This window comes from Anopheles stephensi, chromosome 2 (assembly GCF_013141755.1).
Source record: "Anopheles stephensi strain Indian chromosome 2, UCI_ANSTEP_V1.0, whole genome shotgun sequence".
NCBI lineage: Eukaryota > Metazoa > Arthropoda > Insecta > Diptera > Culicidae > Anopheles > Anopheles stephensi.
This window is the reverse complement of record NC_050202.1, coordinates 36,650,325-36,663,307: the sequence shown is the minus strand read 5'-3', so window position 1 is coordinate 36,663,307 and position 12,983 is coordinate 36,650,325. Positions and strand designations below refer to the sequence as shown.

Genomic DNA, 12,983 nt, shown 5'->3' with positions numbered 1-12,983 from the left:
CAAGATCAATCGTCAATCGGGCATCTGGCGAACGAAAATGATAGGGATCTCGATCAGCCCAATAATGGTAAGCCATTTACGGTCAAAAGTCAATGCGTCGGAGCGGTTTTCATCTGGCGTTTCTTCACGCACTATTTGAAAGAGTTCCGATTCCACCCCTTTGCTTTGTATTGGGTGAGTTGATCTCGTAACGTCAAACACCATCCTTCCGCCTTTGGTGATGTGTTAGAATTATTACTTTCAACAAACGTGCAGCATTATACAATTGCTCTTTTAGACTATTAGGATCAACAATTAGTCATCTTCAAGTGCTTTTATCACGTCCTAAAAGTATTTATATGTGTGGTTAGATTTAATATTTGATGTACCTGTATTTTTAAGATACATTTAGAAAATAAATATTATCACAAGTCCACAATTCACGGCCCCATTCAGGACGGTTTGTGGAAATTGACGCACCATTGACGATGGGCGTCTTTTCATTTGCTGTCAATAAACACGCTAATAAACCATCCACTCAGCCAACAAAGTTAAATGGCTTCTATTTTCGCTTGGATTAGAACGAACCGATCATCGAATCGGTTATCGAGGATGATGAAAACCATGTTATTGACGATGCTTCCGACAGGTATCAATTATAGGAAATCCATCCTCACCGTTCCAGCCCACCGTTCGCTCGATCACTCGCTCGATACCGAATCGCAACAACACAGCCTGTCCGGGGCTGATAATTTGGGTTCGGGTGCACCAGGTGCAGCAACTTAGTCACACTCACAGGGTGCTTTTTTCTCTCTCGGGACGTGTAAGGTCAAATTTTTAGGCATCGCTCTTATCATCTAGCTTTAAAGATAACACCGGCTGGACATTAAACCAATAGCTACGAGCGAGCGGAGCGACCGAGAACTGTGCCAAACTTTAATGGCGGAAATCCAAGAGAACCAATCGTCTCAGAAGCCCAGTAGACGTCCCAGCTGCCCGTAATAATTTACTCTCGTGTGCCTATCTTCACGCCGAACTCGAAAGTTTCCCCGCTTCTTCGGTCGGCCCGTAAAAGATAATTGAATTGCAACAAAGCCAGATTACGCTAGCAAACTCGGGCAGACTCAAACATGATGAGCTGCGGTTGCGGAGCTCAAGTTCTCATGTGGAGAAATTGCAATTCAAGTGGCTGTATCCTGTATCTTGCGGGCGAGTGTGCGAGATGTGTGTCTATTTCGACGCGAACAGCTTCTTGGTAAAGGGCAAACCGGGCTAGCTTAAAACCCTACCCGGCAATCCAGTTAAACCGTTCCTTACCGTTCCTTCACATGGGCCGTTTGCGCTTTTAATTGGCTAAAGTTGAGCGAACGAAGCGAAAATTGCCGAAATTTGTTGATCCGTTTAATGCTCGCCAGAGGAAAACTTACGAAACGGGCATGCCCTGTCTGCTGTCGGCCCAGTTGGTGGCGGCCCGAGTGATATGGTGAAGGCGTTGGTTTCGCTTAATTTGCAACGAATGTGCAGGAAGCACATATGCATAAATGGAACCATGCATGCTCGTATGTCTGCTGGAACAATGTCAATCGACGGATCGGACGTGAACCGAGCAGCGAAAGCAGCTTAACGCGAGAGTAATACCTTTCGGGATCCAAAGCTCCAGCACAAAAGGAAAAGCAACCAGCCCTTATTGCACATTGTGTATCGTTTTTGTCCAACCAGAAGAAGGTCCGGTGAAGTGGCTTAGTCCAGGGTTGTTGTTTTTTTTTTTTCTCGGGAGAATCCGGAGGACCGGGGAATCAGAATAGAATGGCTTTTACAAACGAAAACAGATCAATGGATCTATAGAGAAAAATGTAATTACCTATGACTAAGATGCACTTGATCCTCAAAAGATGGCGCAAAGAATACACAGCAGCGCACACATGTATGTATGCGCATGTAGGTATGTTTAGTCATTGTTCGGACCTCGGGCAGGACAAAAGGTAATGATTGTCATTAAAAAAAAAAAAAAGGTGAACAAAAATGCAGCAAGAATCTGCTGCGTCACGTTCAAAATGGGAGCTTTCGTCCGGTGAGTGGCACCACGCTTAAATTGTGTTATCTCAATAGAAGCGAAAATTGTTTCCGACGATGTGAAGTTAGTGGAATGGCTAGAATTATAATGAAAGAAATGTCCATTTGCTGTCGTTCCATTCTCTGCTGCTGCTGCTGCTGTTGCTGTTGCTACTGCTGTGATAGCATCCAACACGAAAGTCCCGTAAAAACCATGTCCTTGGCTACTACGGAGTTCCACCGTCACCCAAACAAATGCACTGCAGAGCGTCGTGAGGGTCGTCCTCGTCGACGTTGTCGCCCAGCAAAGTGTCTCCGGTCGCCGGGCGGGGGGTTCACACTGAAGGAGTCAAGGAAAACAAACGGATCGGGAATGGAAAGCAAACCGGAGAGATACCGGAGCTTCCGGCGTGGAATGCAGCAACGAAAATTATCCATGAAACCAGAAAATTCATTAATTTCTACCATTGCCGGTCCTCTCGCGCTGTGCGCAGCATCTCATCGTTGCTGCCGAGCGAGACAGTGGCGCGCTCGGAAGCAATATTGGTTGCTGCCCTCGGTCTCGCTTGCACTCATCATGCTCTGCATTATCATGGCAGGCACGTTATCTTTGCCACTCATGTCCGATATGTTTGGCCCTCGGCGAGCATATTATTGCAGGGATTCTAGGACCAAGGTCCTAGATTTTTCGACCCTTCACCGCCTGCTGCTTCTCACCCGATGATTGCCGATGAGCACGGAGGCCCCCCGAGTGCGGGTGTTGAAATGTGAACAATCCATCCGCACAGTGTGTGTGTGTGTGTGTGTGTGTGTTTGTGCGCTATTCTGTTCATCATCGGGGCCGGCAAAACGTGCGTCCTGCCAGTTCTAAATGGCTGCCCCCGGGGCGATGGCAAATAATTAAGGCTTTAGTGGATGGTTCAAGGCTTAGGAATATGCCTGCCTTGAGGTTGATGGTAGCGTGACACTCACCCACACGAGGAGTCCCCGGGCCCGAAGAAGAAGAATGGTAATGAGCCTTAAGCTGTACCAACATGCTTGGGACAGTAAAAACCGGATCGCATCGCATTGGAATTTTTGGTGTCCCCGGGTATGTCCTTTTTCCCGTTCTGTTCTACGGAACGTTCGAGGCAAAAAAAAAAAACATGACGAGCAAGTCAGCTCGCAACTAGGACTCAACCGAAAGGACTCCATACTGCTTAAGTTGTTTTATTGGCTACTTCCCCTTCGGAATGCTGTGCCCTGTGCTCCGGGTGAATTCATTGAAGCTTTTTTTCTTCTCCAAAGCCCAGCCTGGAGGGTTAGGCATCTCGCATTGGTTCTCCTCCTAATTTCTTCCCGTTTTCCTACCACCCGGGCAGCACCCGAACACGGTCGATAACAAGGTTGAATAAACGCTTTACAACCGACCCATCAACGGGACCGCCATAAACATGTCTCCCTGGACTCTGGCTGCTCGAGAGTAGCCTTCGTGCGTCAAGCACACCGTGCACGTAGAGGTATGATTGGTAATAAATATTTGTGCATTTTTGTGTGACGATTTTCTTTCGCGCCTAACAATCCCGGTACCCGACGGCACGGCAGCAGTACATTATGGGATCGGTACCGGAGCTCTCGATGGAAGTATGTACATTGCGACACATCGCCTCCCCGCTTGCTCGATGTTCGTACGTGACGGATGCTGATGAATGCAATCGTGGTCGAGAGTTATCAGTGCGATTTATCGTCCCACCGTTGATGGATGGATGGTTCGGAGTAGCCAGCTGGTGATAAATTTTCGAGGTAAATCACAATTATGAGCTGTGTGGGTGTGTGGGAAGCCGCAACATTTTTGCACACCCTCGTGTCCTACACACGGATGGCAAATGTTTGCGGAACGACCAATTCTTCGGCAGGACTAACTCCAGGGAAGTGTGATATCAAAGAGCTGTACACAGCCACCTTAACACGAAGGTTATTTTAATTTTGATGGTTTTAACATATATTGATTTGTGTTTATTATTTATCAAACCAATTGCTTAAACGTAATCAGTACAGTCAGCGGGGTTTTAAGTATATTATAAATTATCCTTCTATGTTCTACGTATAAAAAGGGGTTTTCTTATAGACCTATTTTGATCGCTCTAAACTTAATTGTAATCTTCTTGATGATGATATAATAGTAAGGCATAAACCACCTCCATCAAACTTAACTCAACTTCCATGAGTTGAAGTGTTTTCGCAAACTAAGTCTGTAGGAAGATCGACCGACAAGAACTAGTTCTAATCCTTACGCTATTCGTACGCTAATAGGTAACATTGTACAAGTGAATTGCGAATTGTTCGGGTTACTATTTCTGCCCCAAAAAAACCTATCATCAATCCCGTTGATGATAACCGAGTTCTGAACCGAGCCTGAACTGATGAGCTTTATTCTTTCTCTCTCACTAGGTGTGATCTCATCCCCGAAAACGCCATACCGCCAGGCTGTCCTAACAGTGCAGTCGGCTCATCTCCAGTCCCCCCAGCTGGCCGAAGTATGGATAGCCGGATTTGGCTTCGGCCGCCACCGCTGCAGCTGCTGCCGCCGACGAGTAGTGTGGGTGATTGTGCGCATGATGGTGATGGCCCATGTTGTTGGAGAAAAATGAGCTGCAGATTGAGAATGCACAGGAAGAAACGATAAAAGCTTATTAATTGCTGCACACTTGCACACTGGGAAGGACGTGCGGTGGGGTTTGGGATGGAGGGTTAGAAAAGCCACCGGAAGGCAAAAAGGCGCTAGTGTCAACCTACCTATAAGCGTCCCACTCGCTGGTGGACGATTTGTGCGAAACGCTGCCAGAACTGCGTTGCCACTGCGCGTTCGAGTCCGCGTTGGTGCTGGCCGGGGCGGATGGGTAGATCGGTGCTGCGTACGATTGAGCGGCACTAATTTGACCGGCATGATGATGGTGATGGGTGGCGGCGTGGGCATGATGATGTGGATGCAGCTGGACATGCTGCGGGTTGCTGTCCAACATGGAGAAGTAGTTGTATCCGGTTGCCGACGACTGTGGACCACTGACGGCTGCCGCCACTCCACTCGGGACCGAAGTTTGTGGGATCGGGGAGGCGGAGGTGGAGTGAGCTCCGGCATGAGAGACCGGTGGGCTGACGGAGCTCGGGGGGCTCATCGAAGCCGGCGGACTCATGGTAGCGGAGGTCGGATGGATCATGGTTTGGGCCAGCGGATTGTACGAGGACTGTGACGGTGCATGAATCGAAGCGGTTTGGTTCGGGGAGGAAGAGTAGCACTGGGACCAGCCACCGGCTCCCATGGGCGATCCCGAACCGGAACCGGACGATGCTGTAACGGCGGCAACGGCAACGGCCTGTTGTTCGAATTGTGAAGGATACTGTGCGGCACCGAAGGCCACCATTTGCTGGGAGCTCATGTGCTTGCGCAGACGGGCCCGACGGTTGGAGAACCACACCTGCACGCGTGCCTCGGTAAGCTTCGTCTTCTGGGCGAGTTCCTCGCGCGTGTAAACATCTGGGTACTGGGTACGGCTGAATGCAATTTCCAGCGCCTCGAGCTGTTCACCGTTGAACGTTGTCCTGGATCGGCGTTGCTTGCGCTTCAGCGTAATTCCTGGCTCGGATTCGGTATCGCTGTCCTCGTCACAAGACGATCCTCCCAGGATGCCGTTGATCGAATGGTTGCCACGCATATCCAAATCATCACGACGACCACCGCGCAGCAGCCGGCTGATGGAGCTGACGGACGGGGCAGATGTTTTGTCACACAGCCCATCCTTAATGAGCTTGTCCCGGATTTCCCAGCTGAAGATGCCCGGGTTCGCTTTGCGCAGTTCCTCGATGCGAGCCTCAATTTCTGGCGTGGACACACGCGGTTTCGAGCCTCCGATGACACCCGGGCGGATGGAGCCCGTTTCCTGGTATCGGTTCAGAATTTTCGATACGCAACCGTGCGATACTCGGAGCTGGCGTGAGATAACGCAGGGCCGCACTCCGGAGGCCGCCATCTCGACGATGCGCAGTCTGATGTGGTTCGGCAAGGGGCGTCCGTTGATAAACACTCCACCGAGCTGGTTCACACGTCCCTGACCTGGTGCGAGCAAAGAAGAGAGCAAGAAAAAGGAAACGGATCGTTAGAGAGCTATTGTGGAAGGAAAAGTGGATAAAGGCAGAGAGGTAAAAAAGAAGGTAGTCTAGAATGTCTGCCACAAAGCGTACAATACAAATGGGTCGTGTCATGTTCGTCGACACATTGTCACACAGCACAACCCAGGACCACACTCGGCGATGCAGTGCGTTCCACGCTAGGGACCTACGGTGGCGATGATCCTCACAAGATCAAGATCAAAGCGATCGTCCCACAGTACCGCCGTAGTGCGATGGAGGACTAGGACTAGGGCTCGTGTTGCAGGTTTGCTGAAAGGCGCTAGCGATGGTGTCACATTGTTCGGTCACATTAGTGGCCCTTTTGCCTCTTTGACTTCCTCGCCGGTCTTTGATTGAGAAGTTCCCAGCCCAACCGCCACCGGTCGGATTACAAGCCAGTCAGGTGATTGGGTGAGAACTTTAAATCAATTAAAAGACTTCCGCCGGTTCGGTTCGGGGCGATCCGTGCTCTGACACGTTCGACACGAGATGCTTCCGGTCCGGTGGGCTGGAAAACGATTTCTTTATCATTCTCCGTTGGAGGGACGAACGCCTAAATCGTTCCACAAGGTAGGAAATTCAAAAACAAATTGCCTTTTTGCTTGTCTTCATGTCTTCCATGCCTTTGCCGTTAATCAACTCAATCATGTCGATGAAAAGTTGAATGATATGCTTTCGCCTTCGTTCTTCCGTTGTTTTCACCACCCTCTCCGTAACCGGTTTAACGACTGGGCAATAAAAACCGAAGCATGTTGTGGTCACAAGCGCAGACGCACTGTACATGCTAATCAGTGTCATCAATTAGGCGTAAATTGCAATCAAACTCAAGCACACGCAACACAACGCACAGGGCAGCGTGCTAGAGTGTAAAAATATGCATCCGGAAGGAAGGACCATTAGGCTCCTGTTTTGCTTAGAATTCCACCCCGAAAACACATGTTTCCGAAATTAAAACAAGGAAGCAACAAAACTGTTGCAAGGGTTGAAACAAATCCCCAATCCCCATCCCTGAAGTTGTGGACACCTTTTCATGGGTTGCACGCTTATTAAGAGCGTACCCGACTGCTCCGACGGGGGGAACAGTCAATTTATCATTCCGCGGCATTCCGTCTTCGGACTTCGCCTACCATTCGTTAACACCAATTCCGCTGTTCCCGTTTCCCGTGGGTACCCACAAATGCCGAAACAGAAGCAGAGGCTCCTGGCTAGCCTAATTTGAATTTAATGGTCTTTTCGGTATCATCGCAAACGTTTTGCCTTAATTTTGTGGAAAGATTTAGCTGATAAACACCTTCGCTACGGTAGTTGATAAAATGGAGCCGTGTTGGGGAGTGGCCTTTTGTTTCGTTTTGCTAACAGAACCCAAACAGAAGCCAGTTTCATAGAGCATTGCGTCTAGTGGCACGATCATGCCTGCAGTTTTCTGCACATTGTACTACTTGCGTGATGTAAGGTTTGGTACAAAAACCCAAAACAACAAAAACACAACGGCAGAATGACTGCTAATGATGTTTGCATCGAAGCTTCTGAACGCGTTCCTCCAAATTATAGATACACAAACCACCGTGCCGCTCCCAGAGCGAGGGTTGAGTGAAAGGAAACGGCTCGACCGATCGGCAACCCATCAGGCGGCGATCAATCAGTAACTCAATTACAGGTTTCCTGATATAACGTAATTACACACCTCGCGATCGCGTTGTTTGATTTCCGATTCGTTGAGGACGCTCAAAAGAGGTGTACATACAAGATAAATCCTCACCGGTCAGACCAGTGTGCGTTTTGAATGCCGCGCTTTGGTTTGACTTCAAACCATACATACGTCAGCTTAGCATAGAATTACTCAATCGTTTTTAAAGTTCGATTCGTTCACACAATCTGGCGGCAAAAGGCAAACGGCACCGAATTGTGTCCGCTAGCATTGTTCACCCGTGTTGCATTAATTTCGTCATTGTTGCAAAACCGCAGCGATAAACTACCGGTGCATCAGGGTTCCCGATTCTCACGATGATCCTCAAAGCAAAACCAGATCCCCAAGGAGCCAGGCGTTGAAAAGATAAATTACTCCAATGATCATCCTTTCGCGGCGCTGGCGCATGGTTCACGTTTCGAATGGTCGACCTGCACCGCCAGACCAAATGTTTAGTGATGCAGTTTCATTAAACACCTCGCAGGACGGGTGAAGAAAAGCGATCTGCAAGCGAAGAAACGGTATCCAAATTTGATCAATTGATTAAAATGTATCGGTCGATCCCCGAGGGGATTTCTTGCACAGCCCGAAAACGCCTTCTTCTGCCGGATCTGAAAGCACCGACACCACCACCGGGACCGGGATCTCGCTAAAAGGTGGCTGTAGAGGAGCTTCAGTTTCACCTCCCCTCAATCATCTATCTCCCCCAAATCGCCCACAGTGCTTTATCATATAAATTGATCATTTAGTTTATAAATATATTAAACATCCATATAAATTATTGCATTAGTGTAAGCAATCCGCACTCTCTCTCTCACACACACACACACACACTCTCTCGAGTGTGGCCTCACTAGTGTGAAGCTTCATACAGGAATTCCAACCGAGGCCGCGAGGACCGAACCGAACGTCAATAAATTCCTGACGATTTATTTCACGCGTACGTGTGGCATATGGGGAGAGAGATGACGCATTGCGGGCAGCACGGAAAAACGTGTTGAAAGCAGGCTCGCCAATTGGGGCGATGATGCTCGGCCCAAGATACGTGTGGGGTGCGTATCGTGGGGTTAGGCCTTTTGCAGCCGAAAGGGGTTTTGATCACGACCGAAATAACAGCGCGGTGCGGTACTGCTCGTGTTCTTGCGATCAACGATCTGCTTTTGGCTGATCGAGACCGTGAGGCGTTATGGTTACCCTTCCATTCGCGAGGAAGAAAGTAATAAAATATTCCGGGGCACCCATTACACATTATCATTATGAAGGGAACCCGGGCCGGACTTCCCTCTGACGCTCGGTGCAGCTTCAGGTCCGAGCTCACCCAGCTCACCTTTAAGGTCGCCTCGAAGCACCATGGTTTGTGCGGGGTTTTTTTCTGCAGATGAACAACCGAGAACCGTCTGAGCGTTTTGGGCTCAGACCGCTTGGGCATCTCGACCCGCGGAACCGTATGGCCATCGCGCCGTGTGGAATGTGACGCGCGAGCTTCTTAAGCTGTTGTTGTGTTGTTGAGAAACAGGAATTACACAAAAATAACATCAAAGCCAGCATGCCGCCGCCGCCGCCGAAGCTCTTGCGAGGCGGGATCGGAAGGCGTTTGGGAGCTTATGAAAGCAACACCAAAACGAACACACCGAAGATCATCATCAGCATCATCATCATCATCCACGCTGTCATCGACTGGCAGAAGGCTCTTGGGTTCGCTCATGTCTTCTCGCGCAAGGGTCCAAACTCGGGCGGAAAGTACTTTTGCATGAACGCGCACCAAGCTTTGCGTCCGTACGTTACGACGCGCCATACTGTCTGTCGAATTTTACGATCGATGGGCCTCCTCGCCAGCGTCCGTGAAAACAATGACAGCCTGAAGCTCAGGCAGCGGTGGTTCTGCGCGGTCTGAGCTTGTTCTGAAGGTGATTCTATTCTCGGCCCGCGTTACTTTCCCAACCAATTTTCCCGACGGCGAACTGACCGTGGTCATACACCTTGATCTCTAGGCAAACCTTCTGACACCTTCGTTTGCTGGTGGGTTGCTTCGCCCAAGTTCCACCGTTTCTCGCGGCAGTACAACTGACGCGCCAAGTCGGATGGAAAATTTTGCTTTTGTTTATGCGAGTTCTGATCTTAATTTGAATTTCTTTAAAAGCCCCCCTCATAAGCGTCATTCTACTCGCCGCACGACTTTGAAGGGCATCCTTTTGAAAGGCTAATTGAATGGAACGTGTGGGCCGGTCTCAGGCAGGTTCGGGTTTATTACGTACCATACGAGCAGCGCACAATAACCAACAATAAAATATTTACCACCATTAATCTTGTGAGCGTCAGAAGCAGCATGTGGGAGAAATGTTTAGCCAGCCCCGGCTCAGGTAGATCCTGGGATCCCAGGGCTCATCCCAATGTTCGGCTGAACTAGTTCTGCCTCACAGAAGACCTTCCCAAGGGCTTCTCATGTCCATGACGCAACGATTTGATGTTCGTTCGTTAAAAACTACCTCCATTGCTACCGATTCATTTGATATGTACCGATCAGTTCGCATTGGATCGCAGGTAAAAGTGTCCAATAGTCTTGATGCTGCCGACACTACATCGGTTCCGCCCTCCTCGGATCGATGCATATGCTACGCAGCTGTTGTACGCGATCGTAATTAGATTTACCTATCGATTTCAGTTTCACACCATTGTAACGAAGGTGTATTGAATGATTTATGATCATGCTCACACCCTATTGCGCGGAGAGTCGGAATTGTTCGAAACATATGCTACTATTAATCCTCAAACGATCTTCACTGGTATACCGTCGGCTGATGGAAACTCAACACTTACCTTGGAAAGGGTATCCGCTGAAGATCGGCGACATGTTTAAGCTAGCAACAGCCATCGAAAACTGTCTCTTATGTCTGTCTGGTCACACTAAACTACGCCAAATCACGGTTCAATGTTCACGTCACTGCTCGTTGCAAGCTCCGTGAGCAATCGTCCAACTTTTTCGTTCTTTTGAAGAGTACCTTTCAATAGCACAACTATTGGCAGACAACTCTACCACACTGTCCAACATACACACTGATTTTTCTGTATCACCGGGTTTTGCAACTAAACACCAAACTCCAAAAACACGCTTAACTTATGCCAGCAAGTTCGCCGCTTCGTTTGGCTCAAACTCACACCGTACGATCACGATTCTGTTCGGAAGCAAACTTCGGTGTTAGGAAGATCTCTCCCAAGATGCTGCTCGCAAGGATGTTGGCACTCGATTAACTCGAAACCCACTCGGATGAACAGGTTTGACTCTGGTGCTGTTCGTCGAGAAGTGTGTGTTGTTTTTCTTCTCTGTTCCTTCTGCTAGTGTACCATCCTTCTGCCTATCTGTTTCACCCTACTTCCATTCCCTTGCGCCCTTTTGTGCGTCTCGCTTCCACTCACGGCCGCACACGATGGTAAGCCGCGCCCACTTTTTCTTGAACCATTCTACGCATGCTGATTCGACTTTATGCCGTGCAACATCAGCAGCAAACGCTGCTCGGCTATTAGAGCGCCCACCAACACAGTCGATCCCACCGAGGGATCCGCACACCCGATCAGAAGGAAATAAATGTCAACTTAACTTTTCTTAGCGACCGAGCGTAATGACAAATGTGCCAACCATTTGTTCTGTTTGGTCGGCTATTATCAGCGCCAGGAAGATTATGAGACAGTTAGAATGAAACAAGCGGCGATGAACAATGAAGTCAAACGGACCGCCACTGCTGCTCGGTACGAAGAATCCGTTTGAAGATCCCGGTGTGGTCGCTCGGTGTTAACGTGAGCGAGAGTGAGTAAGTGGCTGTGTGACATATGAAGACCAATTGATTGGTTTATTGATATTTTAAGTCCAGGATATATCGGAAGGAATTATGGCGTTGCTTTGCACTTGGATTGGATTGCAAATTTATTGCAATGCTGTATTGTATTACGGGGGTTGTGCATTATTTTTCGTCACTGTAGGATCACAGGATAATGTGATCTTACAGTTTGTTGTCTGATTCGAATGATAAATGCTCCCCATCGATCCCAAGGCTGCCTGTGCGTTCGATTCAACAGCAAAGAATTGCACCTTCATTTACAATCTTTCTGAAAGTCCAGAGAATGATCGATAAATTCGATTCTTCCCACGGGCATCTTCTTGGCATCGGTATTACTGGACAGGAAGTATCAGGATAATTAAGCGAACCGAAGCGTCGTTCATTCATGCGCCCCATACATTAGTGTTGGCGGCAAGCCCCAAGCCTTCATTAAGCCTTTAAAACACGATTCGAACTTTTTCTCTAATCCATCTCGTGCGCAGATTGTTCGGCTCCGGCGTTGTACATGCACTGGAAAAACATGCAAGGGAAAAATAGCAACTGGGAAATTGCTGGAACCGATCGCATTTTAATACCGGATCCGGCAACGACTACACCCGCCGGTTGCGTCTCCCGTTCGCCTCCCGCTTGGTTGTTTTATTTGACCGCAATTCAATTATTATTTTCCCCACATACTTTAATCTTCCGAGCTTAGCCCCACCACAGCAAAAATCCAAATCCATAGCTCGGGCCCACCTTTTTGGTTTCTTTTTAGATGCGCTGTAATTTTCATTAAGAGATAAGCGTTTTACAGGCGGAGGGTTGCGAGTTGTGGCTGTATTTTTGTACTGTGTGTGGTGTTTACCGCTGAGGAAGAAATATGTGCGTTTGATTGGATGAAGGAGTTTTTCTAAACACTGACCGGGGCGTCTGGTGCGCGGCTGACGTTTAGACGTCCGCCGATGCATAATTGGATGCTTGAGCTTCCATGTATTTCCGACAAAAGCGATCAATCAGCTCAATCAGAGCAGAAGCTTTAGTTTTCTAGTTCCCACCCCGAAAAGTCGGGGCGCCTGAGCGAGCGCTCGTCTTCTTCTTCCTCTGCGTAGTGTAACGATTTATTGATTATGGTCATTTATTTTGTCGGTAGTACTGGCCGAGAATGAAGCGAAACATGATACCAACGGAGCGATATTTGGACGTACAAAAAAAATTTGGTCATACTTGCCAATATTCAGAATGAAATAAGACACAAACACTAACTTATTCTTTCTGCGGCAATAATGATGAAACCTAGCTTGACTTAC

At 48.6% G+C, this 12,983-nt stretch overlaps 1 protein-coding gene across 1 annotated transcript; it reads right to left on the bottom strand.

Moving 5' to 3' along the window:
- Positions 1–3,988: 3,988 nt before the first annotated feature.
- LOC118503159 (protein gooseberry-like) lies at positions 3,989–11,189 on the bottom strand. The gene is made up of 3 exons (XM_036036120.1): positions 10,682–11,189; positions 4,807–6,121; positions 3,989–4,662 (listed from the first exon to the last, which is right to left on the bottom strand). The coding sequence occupies exons 1-3, from the start codon at positions 10,734–10,736 to the stop codon at positions 4,503–4,505; spliced, it is 1,530 nt and encodes a 509-aa protein (XP_035892013.1). The 5' UTR covers positions 10,737–11,189; the 3' UTR covers positions 3,989–4,502.
- Between the last annotated feature and the right edge of the window lie 1,794 nt (positions 11,190–12,983).

What these genes read in the sequence shown, in the direction of transcription:
- LOC118503159 (XM_036036120.1), bottom strand. Translation starts at nt 10,736, where the DNA reads ATGGCTGTTGCTAGCTTAAACATGTCGCCGATCTTCAGCGGATACCCT. An exon ending in CAGCGGATACCCTTTCCAAG is followed by an intron (nt 6,122 to 10,681) that starts GTAAGTGTTGAG and finishes TGCTCGCACCAG; the next exon opens with GTCAGGGACGTGTGAACCAG. An exon ending in AGCGAGTGGGACGCTTATAG is followed by an intron (nt 4,663 to 4,806) that starts GTAGGTTGACAC and finishes CTCAATCTGCAG; the next exon opens with CTCATTTTTCTCCAACAACA.